Source organism: Anastrepha obliqua, chromosome 2 (genome assembly GCF_027943255.1).
Source record: "Anastrepha obliqua isolate idAnaObli1 chromosome 2, idAnaObli1_1.0, whole genome shotgun sequence".
NCBI classification, from domain to species: domain Eukaryota; kingdom Metazoa; phylum Arthropoda; class Insecta; order Diptera; family Tephritidae; genus Anastrepha; species Anastrepha obliqua.
Genome location: NC_072893.1, coordinates 80,640,219 through 80,656,955, shown reverse-complemented (window position 1 = coordinate 80,656,955; position 16,737 = coordinate 80,640,219). Strand labels below are relative to the sequence as shown.

General features: G+C 34.1%; 1 protein-coding gene across 3 annotated transcripts in view; it reads left to right on the top strand.

Moving 5' to 3' along the window:
- Nucleotides 1–16,737, top strand: part of LOC129237120 (voltage-dependent calcium channel type A subunit alpha-1) — a 241,212-nt gene that overhangs the window by 34,637 nt on the left and 189,838 nt on the right. For 2 of the 3 annotated variants that reach the window (XM_054871590.1, XM_054871589.1), the window contains exons 1-2: nucleotides 6,718–7,030; nucleotides 7,227–7,366. In XM_054871590.1, coding sequence (XP_054727565.1) covers nucleotides 6,812–7,030; nucleotides 7,227–7,366 — 359 coding nt within the window. In that variant the 5' untranslated portion in view covers nucleotides 6,718–6,811. Of the gene's footprint in view, nucleotides 1–6,711; nucleotides 7,031–7,226; nucleotides 7,367–16,737 lie in introns of those variants that run through there. The other variant, XM_054871587.1, reaches the window with a different exon arrangement.

The following is a 16,737-nucleotide window of genomic DNA, read 5'->3' as shown; positions in this document are numbered from 1 at the left end:
TAATTAATAATATTTAAGAAACATTTTATTATAATTATGTTTGCGGACCTGTTTTCTTTGCCGGCATCCATTTCATTTAGTTTGTCGAGTTTGTTTTGTTTGTCGTAGTTTGTAGATGTTTATCCTTACATTCGTAATAAAAATTTTCGATAACACAAAAAACACAGGGTTGTATGTCGAAAAGTATCGTTAATATCAAGGATTATTTTATAGTCTCAGATTTTGAGAGCGAAATTTTGTATGGAGAAATCGCGGTTTTTAATTACGGATTTTGCGTTAAGCGCGAAAAAGTAGATCATCTACTTATATGTGAATGTATTATTAGACAATGATTAGTTATCACTGAAAGTTTTATGGGGGGATACCCATTATTTTTCGAGTACGGACAGCGAACACAGGCTAAAGTCACTGATGCGCTGGCGTACATAGTCGTATATTACATCTGTTTGCAAATCGGTCAAAGCAATACAAGAGGAAACAAATATGCGGACTGGAAAAGTTATAGGAATCTCACCATAAAACTTTCAGAAATTATCACTAATCTAGAAAAAACTAAAAAAATTTTTGAGGGAGTGTTTTTTCCAAAAGTGATATATTTAGTATATTAAGTCTCAGCTATTAATATTAATGAAGAAAATCTGAGTGACTGAGTTTCAGAAATGACAAAAAATATTTTTTTTTTAATTTTTAACAAAAAAAGTTAATCTTCTGAAACAAAACTTTGTTAAATATAAAATTTGACCGTTAGAAAAGAAACGAAAATATTTCACATTAAAAAACTATGCACTAAAATTTTCAACATTAAGTAGATTTATTGTATATTGCGAAGACCGACAGCACAATTGTCTAAATTAGTATGCAAAAAATTGATTATTTGTGATCTGGTGTACCATATTCCTAATGGTCCAAGCTCATATGTACATATTAGGCCGGGCCGATTTGTGGAGAGGCAAAAAAATCGCCCATTGCTCTGTGAAAATCATATTCTAGACATATTCTAGATTCTAAAACGAGTTCTGATGTCCCCCAATTTGGGTCGAAATTTTTAGTTTCTTTTCTATAACTCACTTAAATTAATTTTTTCATTTACGAGTACATATGTTCTGACTAAATAAATTTCTTAAGAGAAAAAATATAACAGATATTATTATAAATAAATAATAAATATTATTATAAATAAATAAAAGAAAAAACGTAGCCATTTAGCTGATTTTGTCATGTAAAGGCCAAAAATGGTGATGTTTTTAAATTGGGGGACATCAGAATTCCTTTTAGAGGTATGGTTCCTTCGGCAAAGTTGCTTATTTTGATCCCTAGAATACGATTTTCACAGAGCAATGAGCGATTTTTAAATCGACCCGCCCTAGTACATATATATATTCGGTCCACAAAAACTCAATGGTCACGTCTCTATAGCTCTCCAACTATTCATCGAGTTGGCGTCCGCAATAACACTTGCGATATGAGATGTTCTAATTATGCCATCATTCCAAATTAAACACAAAAATTTGACTTTTTGTGGATTGGCTCCTTAAAGACTACTTGTAGGCTTACCGATCCCCAAAATGGCTCGTTTGTTCTTCAACATAGCTTTCAAGATGTAAAGGTGCATCATTCAAAACTTCTTCATTCTCTTTGGTCATACACACGTTTATATTGTATATATTTGGAATACTTCACTCAAACATATGTACACCGGCATATTTCATTCCACAGAGTTATATTATTGATTGGCGTCAAATCTGTCAATGATTCAAAAGGATGCCTGTATTTGAGCCATCCTGTACTTGTTTAACCGGCCCACCGCATTGATATGTATGTACGTATGTGTATATAGTTGAATGGTTTTATGTATATATGCGACAACTTCAAGCACTGGGGCAGACATCTTAGTACTTTCGAGCCTTTTCACTCGACACCGGATATGCTGCTTGTGTATAGACAGATTTATACATACATAGGCAAACACAAGTTTGAGTGTATGCTGTATAAAGCTGGTGCCAAGTGAATATAGAGGAAATTATGAGGATGGCTTAAATAAATAGAGAATAAAATGTATATTAAAGTGATTAAAAATAGAGCTTTTTACATAAAGCCAAGTAATGCCTAATGAATTGGAAATATGTACATTACAAAGAGAATGTCATACCAAAGGTATCAGAAAGCGGCAAGTCGAAAGCATAAGAGCATAAAAATTGGAGCACAAACTGTTTGAAAAGTATAAAAAAAGTGTCACATGAAATGAAGGGACTAAGAAAGAAAGACTTTCAAGGGTTTGTCGAATATACAGTAGCCCTAAGCGAAACTCGTAAAAATATTACTTATTTTTATAAACTATACAAACGGTTCAAATAAGCAATTGCATATTTTATTACTACTTCCACTGTAGAACATTCAAGAACAACATAATTAAACTAAAATTTTTAATTCAATTACATTTTAAGTGAGGTGAAAAATAAAATTCTGTAATTCAATGCCAAAGTGAAACTCGTACATTATATAAAAGTAAATTTAATATAAATATTAATATTTCGTATGCGTACCTTTGTTTCTGATAACCATTTGTAATCTTTTCGGCACACTTTTAACAAGTTTTTCACAAAAGCTGGGCTCAATTCATGCCATCCTTTGAACTTATGCTTTGCTGGCGAACTTTCCCATCGAGATAGTTGCACAATTTCTCAATGGGGCTTAAATCTGGACTCTAGTCTGGTGTATCTATGACATTCACACGATTATATAGCAACCACGATGACACATTATATGCTTTATGCTTCGGTCATTGCCCTGATAAAAATGCAAATCTTCCCCTAGACTAAGTTTTTCTCTACAAAGTGGCAATTTTTCTATTAAAATGTTAAAATACACAACCTGATTTATAATACCCTCAATAAAATGCAATTCTCCCGGCTCAGATGCAGAAAATGAACGGCACACCATTACTGACCCACCACCGTGCTTTACTGTAGGCTTCATATTTTTGGGAAGTAACGCTTCATTTGATCTTCCCCAATCATAGGGCCTGTCATCTGAACCAAAAATGTTGAACTTGCTTTCATCAGTGAATAGCACGTTCCGCCAAAATGAGAAATCTATTGATTGATGTTTCATGGCAAATCGCAGCCTTGCTTTACGATTACATTCGTTGATATGGGGATTATGCCTTGCTCTTCTGCCGTTGATATCGGCCTTATTGAGCATATTTCTAATTGTCTGTGGGCAACATTTTTTCCCCAAATCATTTTCGGCGATTGTTGCGAAATCGGTGCACTTGAAAATGGAGAATATATTGTTCATTACTCGGAGAGAAAATTTTGTTATTTGTTGTTATTTTCAACTTTTAATTTATTTTTAAACCTTCTATTCTCTTTGTACCGTTTTATGACGTACTGTACGGTTGATCGCCTTCGATTTACAATTTCAAATATTTCGCGAAGCAATTTTTGGTTTTCGTAATGATGAATTACTAATTTTCGCACTTCAATACTGGTTTATCCTCTTTGACCGCCCATTTCACTGTTTTGTTATCCTTTATCAACAAATGGCTCAATGCCATATGTTGATTGGCAAAGAAGTTTAATGTTTGGGACTTCCCCGAACTCCACTTTTAAAATAACGTGAGCTTAGGTGTGATTGCAACCAGTGTTGCTTGATAACTTATCACTGTACGAGCTTGGCTTTTGCGTTGAATATTGCCACTTGTTAAATAATTTGTTTTTATTTTAATAAATATGGGAGCATTTCAAATTTTGTTTCTGCCGTTTAATGCACTACCCCGTATACTAATTAAATAAAACCAAGTAGTTTTTATTGCAATAATAGTCCCACCCTCAAGGACTAGGACGATGTAGGAATTTCGCTTGGAGCTACTGTATTTTTCACAGTAAAAGGATTGAAACTAAAGTAACTGTCTGTAGTTGACCCACAAAATTTATAAAACCTAAGCGCAAATATTTGCCAAAATAAATTTGTATCTCAAGGAAGTAATATTAAATAACAGCGTTTTCTAGAGATGATCGAACTTTGAAAAAAATAGGAAAAAATAATTGCATAATTTCCTGACAATGACACCTTTAAGAGTAGAGATACAAAGTAATGATATCGTACCTCTTAGATAAACTTACATAATTATTTTTTAGATATATTTAAACACAAACAAAGAGTACTGCTTGCTTATAGCTCTCTAGAAAAAAATATCGCTCAAGAAAGTTGCTAGACTTATCAGCTCTCTTCAGTTGTTCATGAATAGTTTCAAAGTGGAGAGTAAGTGAGTGCATTTATTCAGGAAAACTAGAATAGAAAGCTGGTGTCACCTGCCAGTTCATGTAGTGAATTTCAAGAAGACTAAGACATATATATACGATCAATATAGATATATATATATATATAATTGGCGCGTACACCCTTTTTGGGTGTTTGACCGAGCTCCTCCTCCTATTTGTGGTGTGCGTCTGGATGTTATTTCACAAATGGAAGGACCAAAAGCTTCAAGACGACTCCGAATGGCAGATATTTTTATGAGGAGGTTTTTCATGGCAGAAATAAACTCAAAGGCTTGCCATTGTCTCCCGAGGGGCGATGGCTATTAGAAACAACTGTTTCTTCATTTTGGTGTTTCACAGAGATTCGAACCTACGTTCTCTGTGAATTCCGAGCCACCAACACATTCGGCAACGGCGGCCGCGAAAGTATACGCATAGTTAAAATCAGAGCTAAAATAGCGAATGATAGCTAACATAGCATAGGATTTGGCAATGTCACAATTAATGTAGGTAGGTGGACAGGTTAGATGGCAAGAGTACTGCAGGTGCACTACAAGTGGCACTAGAGTGCCGTTTTGATACCATAATGTTAAAGGAAGAAAAACTATCTACAGACATTCACAGCTATTGATGTAGTGGAGGAGAGAAAAGGGATCTAGGCTGAAGAACTGCCTCAGGCTATCCCCAAAAAGCACACTAAGGAACCTCAAGGGCCTAGTCGCCAGACACGGAAATTTGCAAAGAAAGTCTTCAACAGCCCCTTTCTCTGCAGGATCACCACAGCTTCTGCAGGATGAGTTGTTCGGAAGTTCAAGCTTCTCCGCGTGAAGCACTTTAAATATTCTGCTTCTGTTGTACTGAATCCAAACTGATTTTGAGATATCACACGACACGAATAGAACTACATCATGTAGCACCATCAATTGTGCATGAGACGCGTGGCTGCTCGACTCGTCCCAAGAGAGTTGAATTTCTTTCAAAAAATTTATCGGAAGCAGGTGGCTAAAGACATCCTTGAGCAAGTGAATTCGGACCCAACGTTTATCCAACGCATCATAACAGGTGACGAGACGTAGGTATATAAGTTAGACATGCAAACCAGTCAACATGCGGCTGAATGGTGCTATCCACATGAGCCGAAACCCAGAAACACACGTCAAAGTCGATCATAAGTGAAAGTCATGCGACTCGTTTTCTTTGATTATAATGGTGTTGTGCACTCGGAACTCGTTAATTCGTTCTAAATAGTTCTATAGTAAATAAAGAATATTATTTGGAATATACGCGGCGTTTGAGACAAAATGTGCGTAGAAAACGACACAATTTGTCGAAAAAAAACTCAAGGAAAATGCACCGTCTCACAAGGCTCACATTGTGACCACTTCTCTGACCAAAAATTCGACAAATATTATCGAACAACTATCGGGATTTAGTCCCGTGTGACTTTTTCCTTTTCCAAAAACTTAAATTGCCACTCCGTGGACGCCGGTTTGAGTCGATAGAGGTCATTAAGGAGAATTCGCTGAATGAGCTGAAGAAGATCTCTTCAAACGCGTTTAAGAGGTGCTTTGATGACTAGAATATTCGTTGGGATATGTGTAACTTTTCCCTATAGTGGTTTCTTGTTTACCTTTTAACTTAATTGAAATAAGTGGCATCCTTATAGGTTTAATCAGGGCGATAAGATCTATCTAGATAAATTTGCAAAGTAAAACTGTATGCCATTATCATCCAAATTATTTGAGATAAATGGTTCCCACGGGAACACACCAGTGATGGCGATCCCGAAAGTCCGGAGCGAAACTTGTTCACCGGCATCCCCAAAAAATTCATGGTTTTTTAAATACAATTTAAAAAATGGAAAAGATTTGTCTGAATTTGAATTTTTGAAGTTAGTTTATTTTCAGTTTTAAATGGTATGTTTAAAAGCTTTCACCTATTGAAATTTTACCTACATTAAATAAGTTGTGTTCAAAGATGAATCCCGATATAAGTGCTGGGATCCCGGGATAACTTTAAAAATATCCCGAAATCTTACGATAAAATTTTCCGCAGCCCCAGGCCACACATACCTATGTAATATAGTATAAGTATGTAAATAAATAGATATATAAATGTAAGAAGTGGCGCAAAAATAATCACCCTATCGAAAAATTTATAATTTTTGCAAATGGCGTCGTACGCCAATCGTATTTGACACTTGACATTTGTGAACTAGACAGCTGCAGTATATAAATAACCAATCCAAGTGCGAAAAAGTCAAAATAAAGATTTCAATCACTCAAAATATTTTTTTTTTTATTTAGTAAGAAAAGTTATGCCAAAACCAGACTTTTTAGATTAATTTTGCGTCATATTATATAGCAAAATAAATATTTGATTATTAATATAAGAGATGCCACACATCAGACTTTAAATTTTGATATTTGTGATTTTTTGAAATTTTCAGGTTGGCAGCGGCTCAGGAAGCGGCGCTAGCAGGGCATCAACAGGGCTCCACAAGCGGGGGGCACTCGGGTCGAAGGGGAGCCCATCGCTTAGCTGATAGAATGGGTGGCCCAAAGAAAGACGATACACCACCCGGTGGTGGTCCAACATCATTATTTATCCTCACCGAGGATAATCCAATTAGAAAATACACACGCTTCATCATAGAATGGCCGCCCTTCGAGTACGCTGTGTTATTGACAATCATTGCCAACTGTGTTGTGTTGGCTTTAGAAGAACATTTGCCTGGGGGTGATAAAACAGTATTGGCTCTGAAACTGGTAAGTGCAAAAAGAGCGCAAGAGCGCCCTAATGTTGAAGTGAGCGGTAGTGACACCCATAGGTATGATTATATTTATAAGAAATATGGAAATACTCACTCAATAGTATGTGCATATATGCCGCATGTACATACATATACATAAATCTAACGTGAATTTTTTTCTCTTTAATTACTTCAATTTTTTTTTTATTTAGGAAAAAACGGAGACCTATTTTTTATGCATTTTCTGTGTAGAAGCATCGCTCAAGATCCTTGCCTTAGGGCTTGTTCTGCATAAACACTCCTACCTCAGGAATATTTGGAACATCATGGATTTTATCGTCGTAGTTACGGGGTAAATATTTTGTTTTATTTTTCTAAATCATTCACATACAGTTTTTTTATTGTTGTTATTTCAACAAATGTGTGAATCCGTTGGCGGTGGGTTTTCCAAATGGATCTTCAATGATCTAAAATTATTTCATAAAACAAAACATCTGTACATAAATACATGCATATCTAAATATTATATAATAGCTTAGGAAAATACTTCTATTACTGTTTCTCAACTCACTGCAATAAACATATTTTTATTGTTTTTGCTTTTCATTTTTCTCTTATTCATTTTGATTTTATTTTGACGTTCACTTATAAGTTATTACCATATACTTTCAGTTTAATTATAGTACTTATTTTTCTATGTTATGCTTTATAAAGATATGTTTTTGTAAAAATAATAAAAGGTTCAATACACTTACATAAACCCGATCTACAAAATTTTTTTCCAATCAAATAAGATAAAAATAATCTCCATCAAATGTTGCCTTCTATAGCATACTGAACGTTATCCGCGGCTGCGTAGGTGAAATGCTACTCCGCTTAGAAAACAGAATGAGCACAAAATGTTTTATTTTTTTGTTATTAAGTGAGGACTTTCCCTTAGCTAGTAGAACTATTCTTATTTCCTTCAGTTACGCTTCAGAGTAAGTTCAACACAAATTAAACTACAAATCGTCACTCAAAATTTATTTATTTTTCTAGATGATGATTAGCTCTGAACACTTGTTCAAAGACTCAAATTCGATTATTGCTAGTTATACTCTGGCTAAGCTAAATCAAGTTTGACGATCGCTAGCTAAACTCTGATTAATGTTTTTTGCTCTTGAAAAATAGAGAGGTGATTGGAAATAGAGTAAAAGAATAACTTGTCATATATTGAGAACCGTTATTTGCTATATATCATATCTTCTAACATCTTTTTTGTTTTTTTTTTGCTCCACACTATTACCGCCTTAAATAGATTACTTTCTTTTCTTAACACCCTGTATATAGGTATATAAAGAACTTACGATATTAAATAGTGACTGAAGCATTTCAAAACGAGTTCATAATTAAAATGTGTCTAAAGTATATTTTAGCATATTTCAAAGGAAGGGCTAACTTCGTTAGTGTACACTCGTATTGAAAAAAATTGTAATATATATTACCATATGACATTTTAATAGAATTTTGAGTTTTGATGTATTAAGAGCCTAATAGCAGAATTTTACGGAAAATATTTTAGTACTTTTAAGTAGTACATTTTAACCCACTATATCCTCCTTTTTTATGTATTTTGGGCCTTTATCGAAAGAGAGACAAAAATACACATCTATTGAAGAAATAAAGGGTTAAAAGGAGAGTGTTTCACAAAAATATTCCACGCTACTTTTTCTATAATATAAATCTGCTGCGCACATCATATATCTAAAATGAAAAAATCACAGGGTTTCCCATGCCGATTTACCACAGATCTATGTGGAAGGGTTAAAACTTTATTTCGTCTATTTTTTTTTTCCTCCCCTCTACTAAAATCTGTAGTCCAATGACATACTTTTCTATGCCAATGCTCCAAATAATTGAATCTTCACTACCCCTAACAAAATTTAAGCGTAAACTTTCAAATCGCGGATGCACCTATATTTTTTGTGTACCCCCTACAAAAATCTATTTCTGGAGCCTAATTATTTTGGAAAAAGTTTGATTTTGTGGTACAGTGTTATTACATGCCAATGTTGAATGGCAATCCTTTGTATGCAGGTGGCTACATACACTTTTAGAACTTTGAGACTGCAAATTGTTCAGCTGGCAATGCTATAAAGGAAAATGGCACCGCTGTCTTGTGCACACTAATTTATCAGTTATCGACTTTCGGTAAAGTAAAGAGACTTGTAGTGCAATTCACTAACTTAAAATGATTCGAAAATTGTTACTGTCGTTTAAAATATTATAAAACGTTTGAACTAACGATTGTGATATTTGCAAACTTATTTTAACTAACATTAAACAGCTGTCTTCTCTAATTATTCAAACTAAATCAGAGAGGCATCTCTGTCAAATTAAATATGAAAATGAGAGAATAACGCAAAGGCAAATAGCAAAATCAACTGCTTCTAAAAGAAGCCGCGCCAAAGCCAAACAACTCAATCTAAAAATTCTTTTCCAGTTTGCCGCTTCACTTGGGTCATAGGAAGCCTCACCTTTTCGCAAAATATGACACGGTTAATTGCATCTGTTATATTTACAATGTACTACTCGTATATGTCAACGGACTTCTAGCTCATGGGTTCCTGATTGAATCCCGTTGCGAAAAATTACACATCAACTAGTGTCTAGTAATTAAAAAGCAGAACTTATAAGCAGTCGAAATCGCTTGTTCACTTCCTGATTCAAATGGCGACCCCCTGTTTGCGGTCTCAGAACCTCTACTTCATGCGATAAAGCATAAGCCAAACTCTATCTTTTCAATAATGTCTCCTTTTTAATTACAACCACTAATTCTTATTTTCTCGTTTCAGTTAAGGATATTGTCGACTAGTTTGTGGTAACCGACTTATTAAGCAAAATGGCTGATTCTTATCAATTTTTGTCATAAAACGGGTTACCGAATAGTAAACTTGTTAAAATTGTAGTTGAGGAAAAATAACAATACGTCTATTTTTAAATATGTACGTTATGAATTTCACTACTGGTGATAAGTAATTTTAAAGTCCACTATTAAAATAAATGTTTTGTTTCTATATGCAATAGATTTAAAATTTTAGGTACAAATTGTAAGTACAAAAGAAGTTTCAACGAAAAACTCTAAGTTTTAGAATAAACTTATTAAATTTAATTACTAATTTAAATAATTTGAAAATAATAACAAAAATTCCCAAATTTTTGCTGAGCGATTTTATGTCAAGTAATTTAAGAATATTGGACATTGTTGCCGATTCTTCTAAAAATTTGTGTATTTGTAGGCCTGAGTGTAATAAAAAGTTAACTAAAATAATTGTTTAAACAAGTGTATTGAATCTTCTCTTCAACCCCCTTAAAGTTCTTTATTTTCGTTAATTTTCTCAAGTTGATTTCCCAATACATATAAATATTCAAAATATCAAAACTCTTAATGCTAAACCATTATCTTTAATATTATACTATGCATCTCTCTTCCGCTTTTATTTAAAATTTATATAATATTTATATTCTGCTTGTACGTATCTCTGATTGTGTTCTGCAAAATTAACATTCGGTTTATGTTTCGAATATTATTTTTTTCCTTGTAATTTATTTGTTAATTATATTTTTATAACTGCAAAAAAAAAACAAACCTGATGTTGTGAATGCCACAAAAATCAAATGAAATGTCGTTGAAAAATCTAACCAAATGCACACACATGCGCTGATCGATGCAAACTTCCGTACTACACAACAATTCTTGCACGCTATATAAAAACAAAATTTATATTAAAAAAAATCCAACTTATGCATGACCACCTGCGTATGGGGTTGAATGCGTGCCTGCATGCGTGCGTGCGTGCGTGTGCCTGTCCCTTGGGCGGCTGGTGGGCATTTAGCGCTATGACGATCTTCGCCGAGGCCAATATAGATGTCGATCTGCGTATGTTGCGGTCGTTTCGTGTACTCCGGCCACTCAAACTCGTTTCAAGAATTCCAAGTAAGCTTTCCAGCGTACGTGTACATATAGTAATTCAAGGAAAAGAAATATTTTTAGGCCAGTCATAGAAGAATTTACTAATTAGATTACTTGTACTTAGAAAAATACCTATTAAATATATTTTGAAATGGAAAATACTTCAAATAGTGAAATTTTAGCAATGAATATAGAATACTATTTACATATATCGTTTATGTGGCTAAAAAATTTTAATTAAGATTTAAAAAAATTTTGTCATTTAGTTGATTCACTCAGCACGTACGAGCAGTGTGTTCAGAAAAGGTAACAACAAGTTCTTTTTATATCTAGACGAAGAACTTAAATTAAACGAAATTTTAATGTAAAGTATTTTTTTTTCGATATTTTCTTAATTTTACTACAATAGCTTGTAATTTGTGTATAAATAGAATTAATTTGCGAATGAGATGTATCTACTACATATACATACATACTTATAGTACTTTCAAAGTATATTATGAAAAACTGCTTGTGATAGTTGTAGGTTTAAAAATTGTAAGAAGTACCGGTCCGACGAAAAATTCTATGCAAAAGTAAGCCACCGCATTATTCATTTATTCATTTGGTAAATCCAGAAATACAAGAAAATTACATTTCTAAAGTGATACAAAAATGTAGGATTGGCCTTTACATCCTTTGTTGGATGTTTGGCCGATGTGATGAGCGTCTTGATGTTTTCGACAAATGGAGGGACTTACAGTTTTAGCTTTTTTTAGCAGAAATACACTTAGAGGTTTGCCATTGCTGGGCTACGACGACCGCTCAATCAACACTAGAATACGCTATAATTAAGATAGAAATATCTCTATGATCCTTACGGCATTAGCTAAGTACTAAGTACGAAAACTTACGATTTTGACAAAGATGCCTGATTGAGGGACGATTGAGCTGCGAGCTTGAAATAATTCATTAAGACTGCAGTTTTTTCAATGTGGTTTAAAAAAAGGCTAGTTCTAGTGCTTTGAGAGTGCTTAGGTTAATTGCAGCCAGAAGAGGTGGACTAGAAATCGAACCGACGTGCAGTTTGAAAATAATTATAATTCATACAGCTCTCTGGAACTGGCAATCATAAGATGATTGATGAGTTTTAATATTACTATTGCAAAGTAGAGATTACACTAGTTTGTAATGGTTTTGAGCTGTTGACTGATCTGAGAATATCAGTCATCTCATATAAATTTTCCATAAAATCCGATAATGATGATTAAAAAAGTGCAATAGTTTTCGAGTTATAACTATACATAAATTTTGTGAGTTTTAACGCAATAGCAATTAAATAGCATAGCAACACTCTTTACTGATAGTTTTTAGCGTGTAAATCTGTTTTGCGAAGGCTTCTGTCAGTCGTAGCCTTCATATTAGAATTCGTTTTTGTATTTGGGCTAGCTATCATGTAGATACATTTATACCGATTTTGCGAAAGCTGTCAATAGGGTATCTTATAAAATTTTACTTTATAAATTAGCCTGGTTAGGACTGGACTCCACCTTCCTAAAAGAGATAGAGTCGGATTTCACGGGAAACAATTACACAGTCGTACTAGAGATATGTAACTTAAAATACTCTTCCTGCTACATCAGAAGTTTTTCAAGTTTCCTCCTGGGCTCCTTCTAATCATCATATTTTTTAATGATATACTTATGAAAGTGTGCTTTTTATTTTCGAAACTTCTCCTCCATGCCGCTGATGAGGAATTAGTTTTAAACCGATCAACACAATTCTGCGAAAACTGTTCGTTTTGTGTGGGGTTAAATACGGTTACGGTTAAATATTCGTTTTGGGTAGGGTTAAATATTATCAACTAAATTAAATGTGTGTACTCATACTATCCATAGCAGTTAAGACTTGGCTGATTAGTCTCAAAGAAATTTTTGTGTAAACGAAATCGAACATGGTTTCACAATTTTTAAAAATGTATTTGGTCACTTTGTTTGTAGTTTACTTTCCTACAAAAATCATGTGAATACAAGGTTGAAACTTTGTGCAAATATTTTAAACATCCTTTCAATTTCCATCAAAATGTCACACTTTATATTCAGAGTTTCTAGAAAATTTTTGCGTATGCTGTTTTATAGCTCATTTAATTCTAGCATACTAATGCGCAAGTTTAAAGTGGTTCAACGTTTTCATTGAGTTTGAGTAACTTTTTTCCTTGACGATGTTACGTAAATACTTCATATAACGAATGCTCCATTTTTTTTATATTGAAGTAGGCACCCAACATCGTGGGCAAAAAAAATCTCAATAATCAACGCGATTTTTCAGCAACTTCAAACTCACAAAATTAAGTGGACTACAAAACTGCCTATTAAAATTTTTTTTTAAATTGTGATTAAAATATTTGAAATTGTTTAAATTTGTTTGTTAATTTGCTTGAAACTTGAATTTATATGGTTTTTGTTGGGGAGTAGATATTAAGTATATTTTATAAATACATTATTGAAATTAAAGAAGAAGCAAATGAATAGACACAATTTGTCAATTAGTTACTGTACTTCAGTTATCTAACGCAGCGTGTTACTCTAAAAAGATGAATCGTGCACTAAGTCAAACCATACGCTGCACTCCTGATGTGAGAAAAATCGTATCTTTGTTTTGTATAGTGACAAATGTTTTCAAATAGTTTTTCGAAAAGATTTAACCGTAAAATTTTGGGTCATTAAATTTCTGGGTCTAAACTAAAGTTCATAATTTAAGTCGACGCTAAGTAGTAGTAGTTTCAATTCAAAAGTCCTACGGATAAGCCATATAAATTATACACTAGGCTAAGTTAGCTCTTTTCCGTCAGGAAAGAGTAAATTATTCAGATCACTACACTCTACTAAAGTTGCATATAGCCTAAAAATACTAGATATATGCCTTTTTATCCGCAGCCCGCCTGCATACCACTAAATAGGATTAAGCCCATACAAAAGGTTTTATTAAATTCGTGTTGCCGTCGCTAAATTTTGCAAAGCCTTTACTTTTAAGGTGTCAGATACCTGTAAGCGGCCATATTTTCTCTGATGTTCATTAAAATTATTTAAAATCAAGAAGTCAATATATATTTTTCAAAATTGCCATACAGTTTTTTATAAAGGTTGTCAAAAAAGTCTTGCGGTATTTCCGCAAGCTTGTCTTTGCAAGCGCGAAGTTCTAGTTGTATTCGTCGCACCGGTTCACGCTGGAGCTTTTTGGAAAGCTCTTTTCACGTGCTAACACGTGTTTGATTAATTGTTGTTTGCTTTTAGTCGTTAGTGAGTTATAGCGTCGCAAACATGGAGCAAAATAAAGAGAAAATACGGCAAATTTTACAGTACTACTACGATAAAGGCAAAAATGCATCTCATGTTGCCAATAAAGTTTTTGCAGTTTATGGATCCGATACAGTTTCCATTTCCACTGCACAACGATGGTTTTAACGTTTTCGTTCTGATGTAGAGGCGATGGAAGATGCGCCACGGTCCGGAAGGCCTGTCGTAAAAAATTGCGATAAAATCGCTGAATTGATCGAAAGAGACCGGCATAGTAGCAGCCGTAGCATCGCCCAAGAGCTGGGCATGATTATCAAACCGTTATAAACCATTTGAAGAAGCTTGGATTCAAAAAGAAGCTCGATGTATGGGTGCCACACGACTTGACGCAAAAAAACATTTTTGCTCATATGGATGCATGCGAATCGCTTCTGAATCGCAAAAAATTGGCCCGTTTTTGAAGCGGATGGTGACTGGCGATGTAAAGTGGGTCACTTACGACAACGTGAAGTGCAAACGGTCGTGGTCGAAAAGCGGCGAAGCTGCCCAGACGGAGGCCAAGCCTGGATTGACGGCCAGGAAGGTTCTTCTGTGTGTTTGGTGGGATTGGCAGGGAATCATCCACTATGAGCTACTCCCCTATGGCCAAACGCTCAATTCGGACCTGTACTGCCAACAACTGGACCGCTTGAATGCAGCACTCATGCAGAAGAGGCCATCTTTGATCAACAGAGGCCGAGTTGTCTTCCACCAGGACAACGCCAGGCCACACACATCTATGGTGACGCGTTAGAAGCTCCGGGAGCTCGAATGGGAGGTTCTTTTGCATCCACCGTATAGTCCGGATCTCGCACCAAGTGATTACCAGCTGTTTCTGTCCATGGCGAACGAGCTTGGTAGTCGGAAGTTGTCCTCAAGAGAGTCCTGTGAAAATTGGCTCTCCGAGTTTTTTGACAATAGGGAAGCGAGCTTCTATAAGAGGGGTATTATGAAGTTGGCATCTCGTTGGGAACTCGTCATCGAACAAAACGGCGCATATTTGACTTAAATCGCATTATTATAACCAATTTTATGAACAATTGAAAATTCAATAAAAATACCGCAAGACTTGTTTGACAACATCTACATTAAAATAATAAACATTTTTTCTTTATTTTAATCATTTGAAATGGCTGATGTACACTCAATTCTTCCAGGAAGGTCGCAGTGGGGCTTCTGAATCGGCGGGCATTGTAGTATCGGCGTCAGTGACCTGAATACGAAAAACCAAACACTTTTTTGTTTATTAATGCCATAATTTCTATTTGAATTAAACAAAAATTAAAAAAAAAATCGCAGAATAAAAAGCTTCAGAAAAAAAAATTAGTTTTGGGGCGAATTTTCCTACTATTTTTGCTTCGAAAAAATTATTTTTTCGAAAACTTGTATCACATAGAAAGTAATATCATAAAAAATATGTGTGCAAAATTTCAGGGACATCGGTCAATAACTTTTCGACTTATCGTGTACGCCAATTCGATAAATATAGTTTTGAGGAAAACGCGTGTAAAGTTTGAATACAGTACAAAAGTAACTATACCTCTCCCAGCGCTCGAACGCAAAGAATAGAGTCGTCACGGTTGACGATCTATAATATAAGGAGTACTTAAATTTACGTTCTAAAAATTTTTTGACATATTCTTAAAGGATTATATTAACATTTTATGAAAAAAAATTTTTTTTTTCTTTCAAAATTTTACAGGTATCTGTCCCTATAATACCAGTCAGAAATTTTCTTTAATTTTTTATGTTGTATGCGCAACTAAGGAAACCTTATTATGGCATCAATACTTCAATTGTCAACTCTAAGAGAACGCAATGATGAGAAATCAACCTATAACTTTCAGAATTGGTACTAAGAATTTTGGTCTTAAACAATTTAAACCACTAATAGTGTTGAATATAACTTCATAGTACTATAGGTCTCTGAACAACTCACTCAGGCCGTTGGCGATCCATTCTGTGATACCACAGAAGCAGTTTGCCTGCTACTCCTCGTTAAAGCATTCTTCTAAGTGCAAAATTATAATTGCATAGTTGTAAGAATATTTATGCAATAACTCAGCCAGGGATAGTTAAATAAATAAAAACTAAAAATAAAAAAAAAACAAGTGCAAAGCACCAAAACCAAGTTTCCGCGAAGTGAAGTCGTTAAAATTGTTCTTGCATTTCCATAAAGATTGGGGATATTTTTGTTATACTTAAATTTGAGAAACACACTGCTCGGCAAATTTGTGCGATTGGATACCTACTATTTTTTCATAGACCAAAAATATTTTGCCTTAGCTATTTTTTATTCAATACTAAATATTTGTAGATTCTTTCAAAATATATAAAATACATAGATTCGATTTTATATACGATGAGGTCGCAGTTATGAAGCAAGCGTATTTATACATACATAAATATATAGAAAGAATGCTAGTTAATAGCGCTTTTAGTAGAATACACATTCTA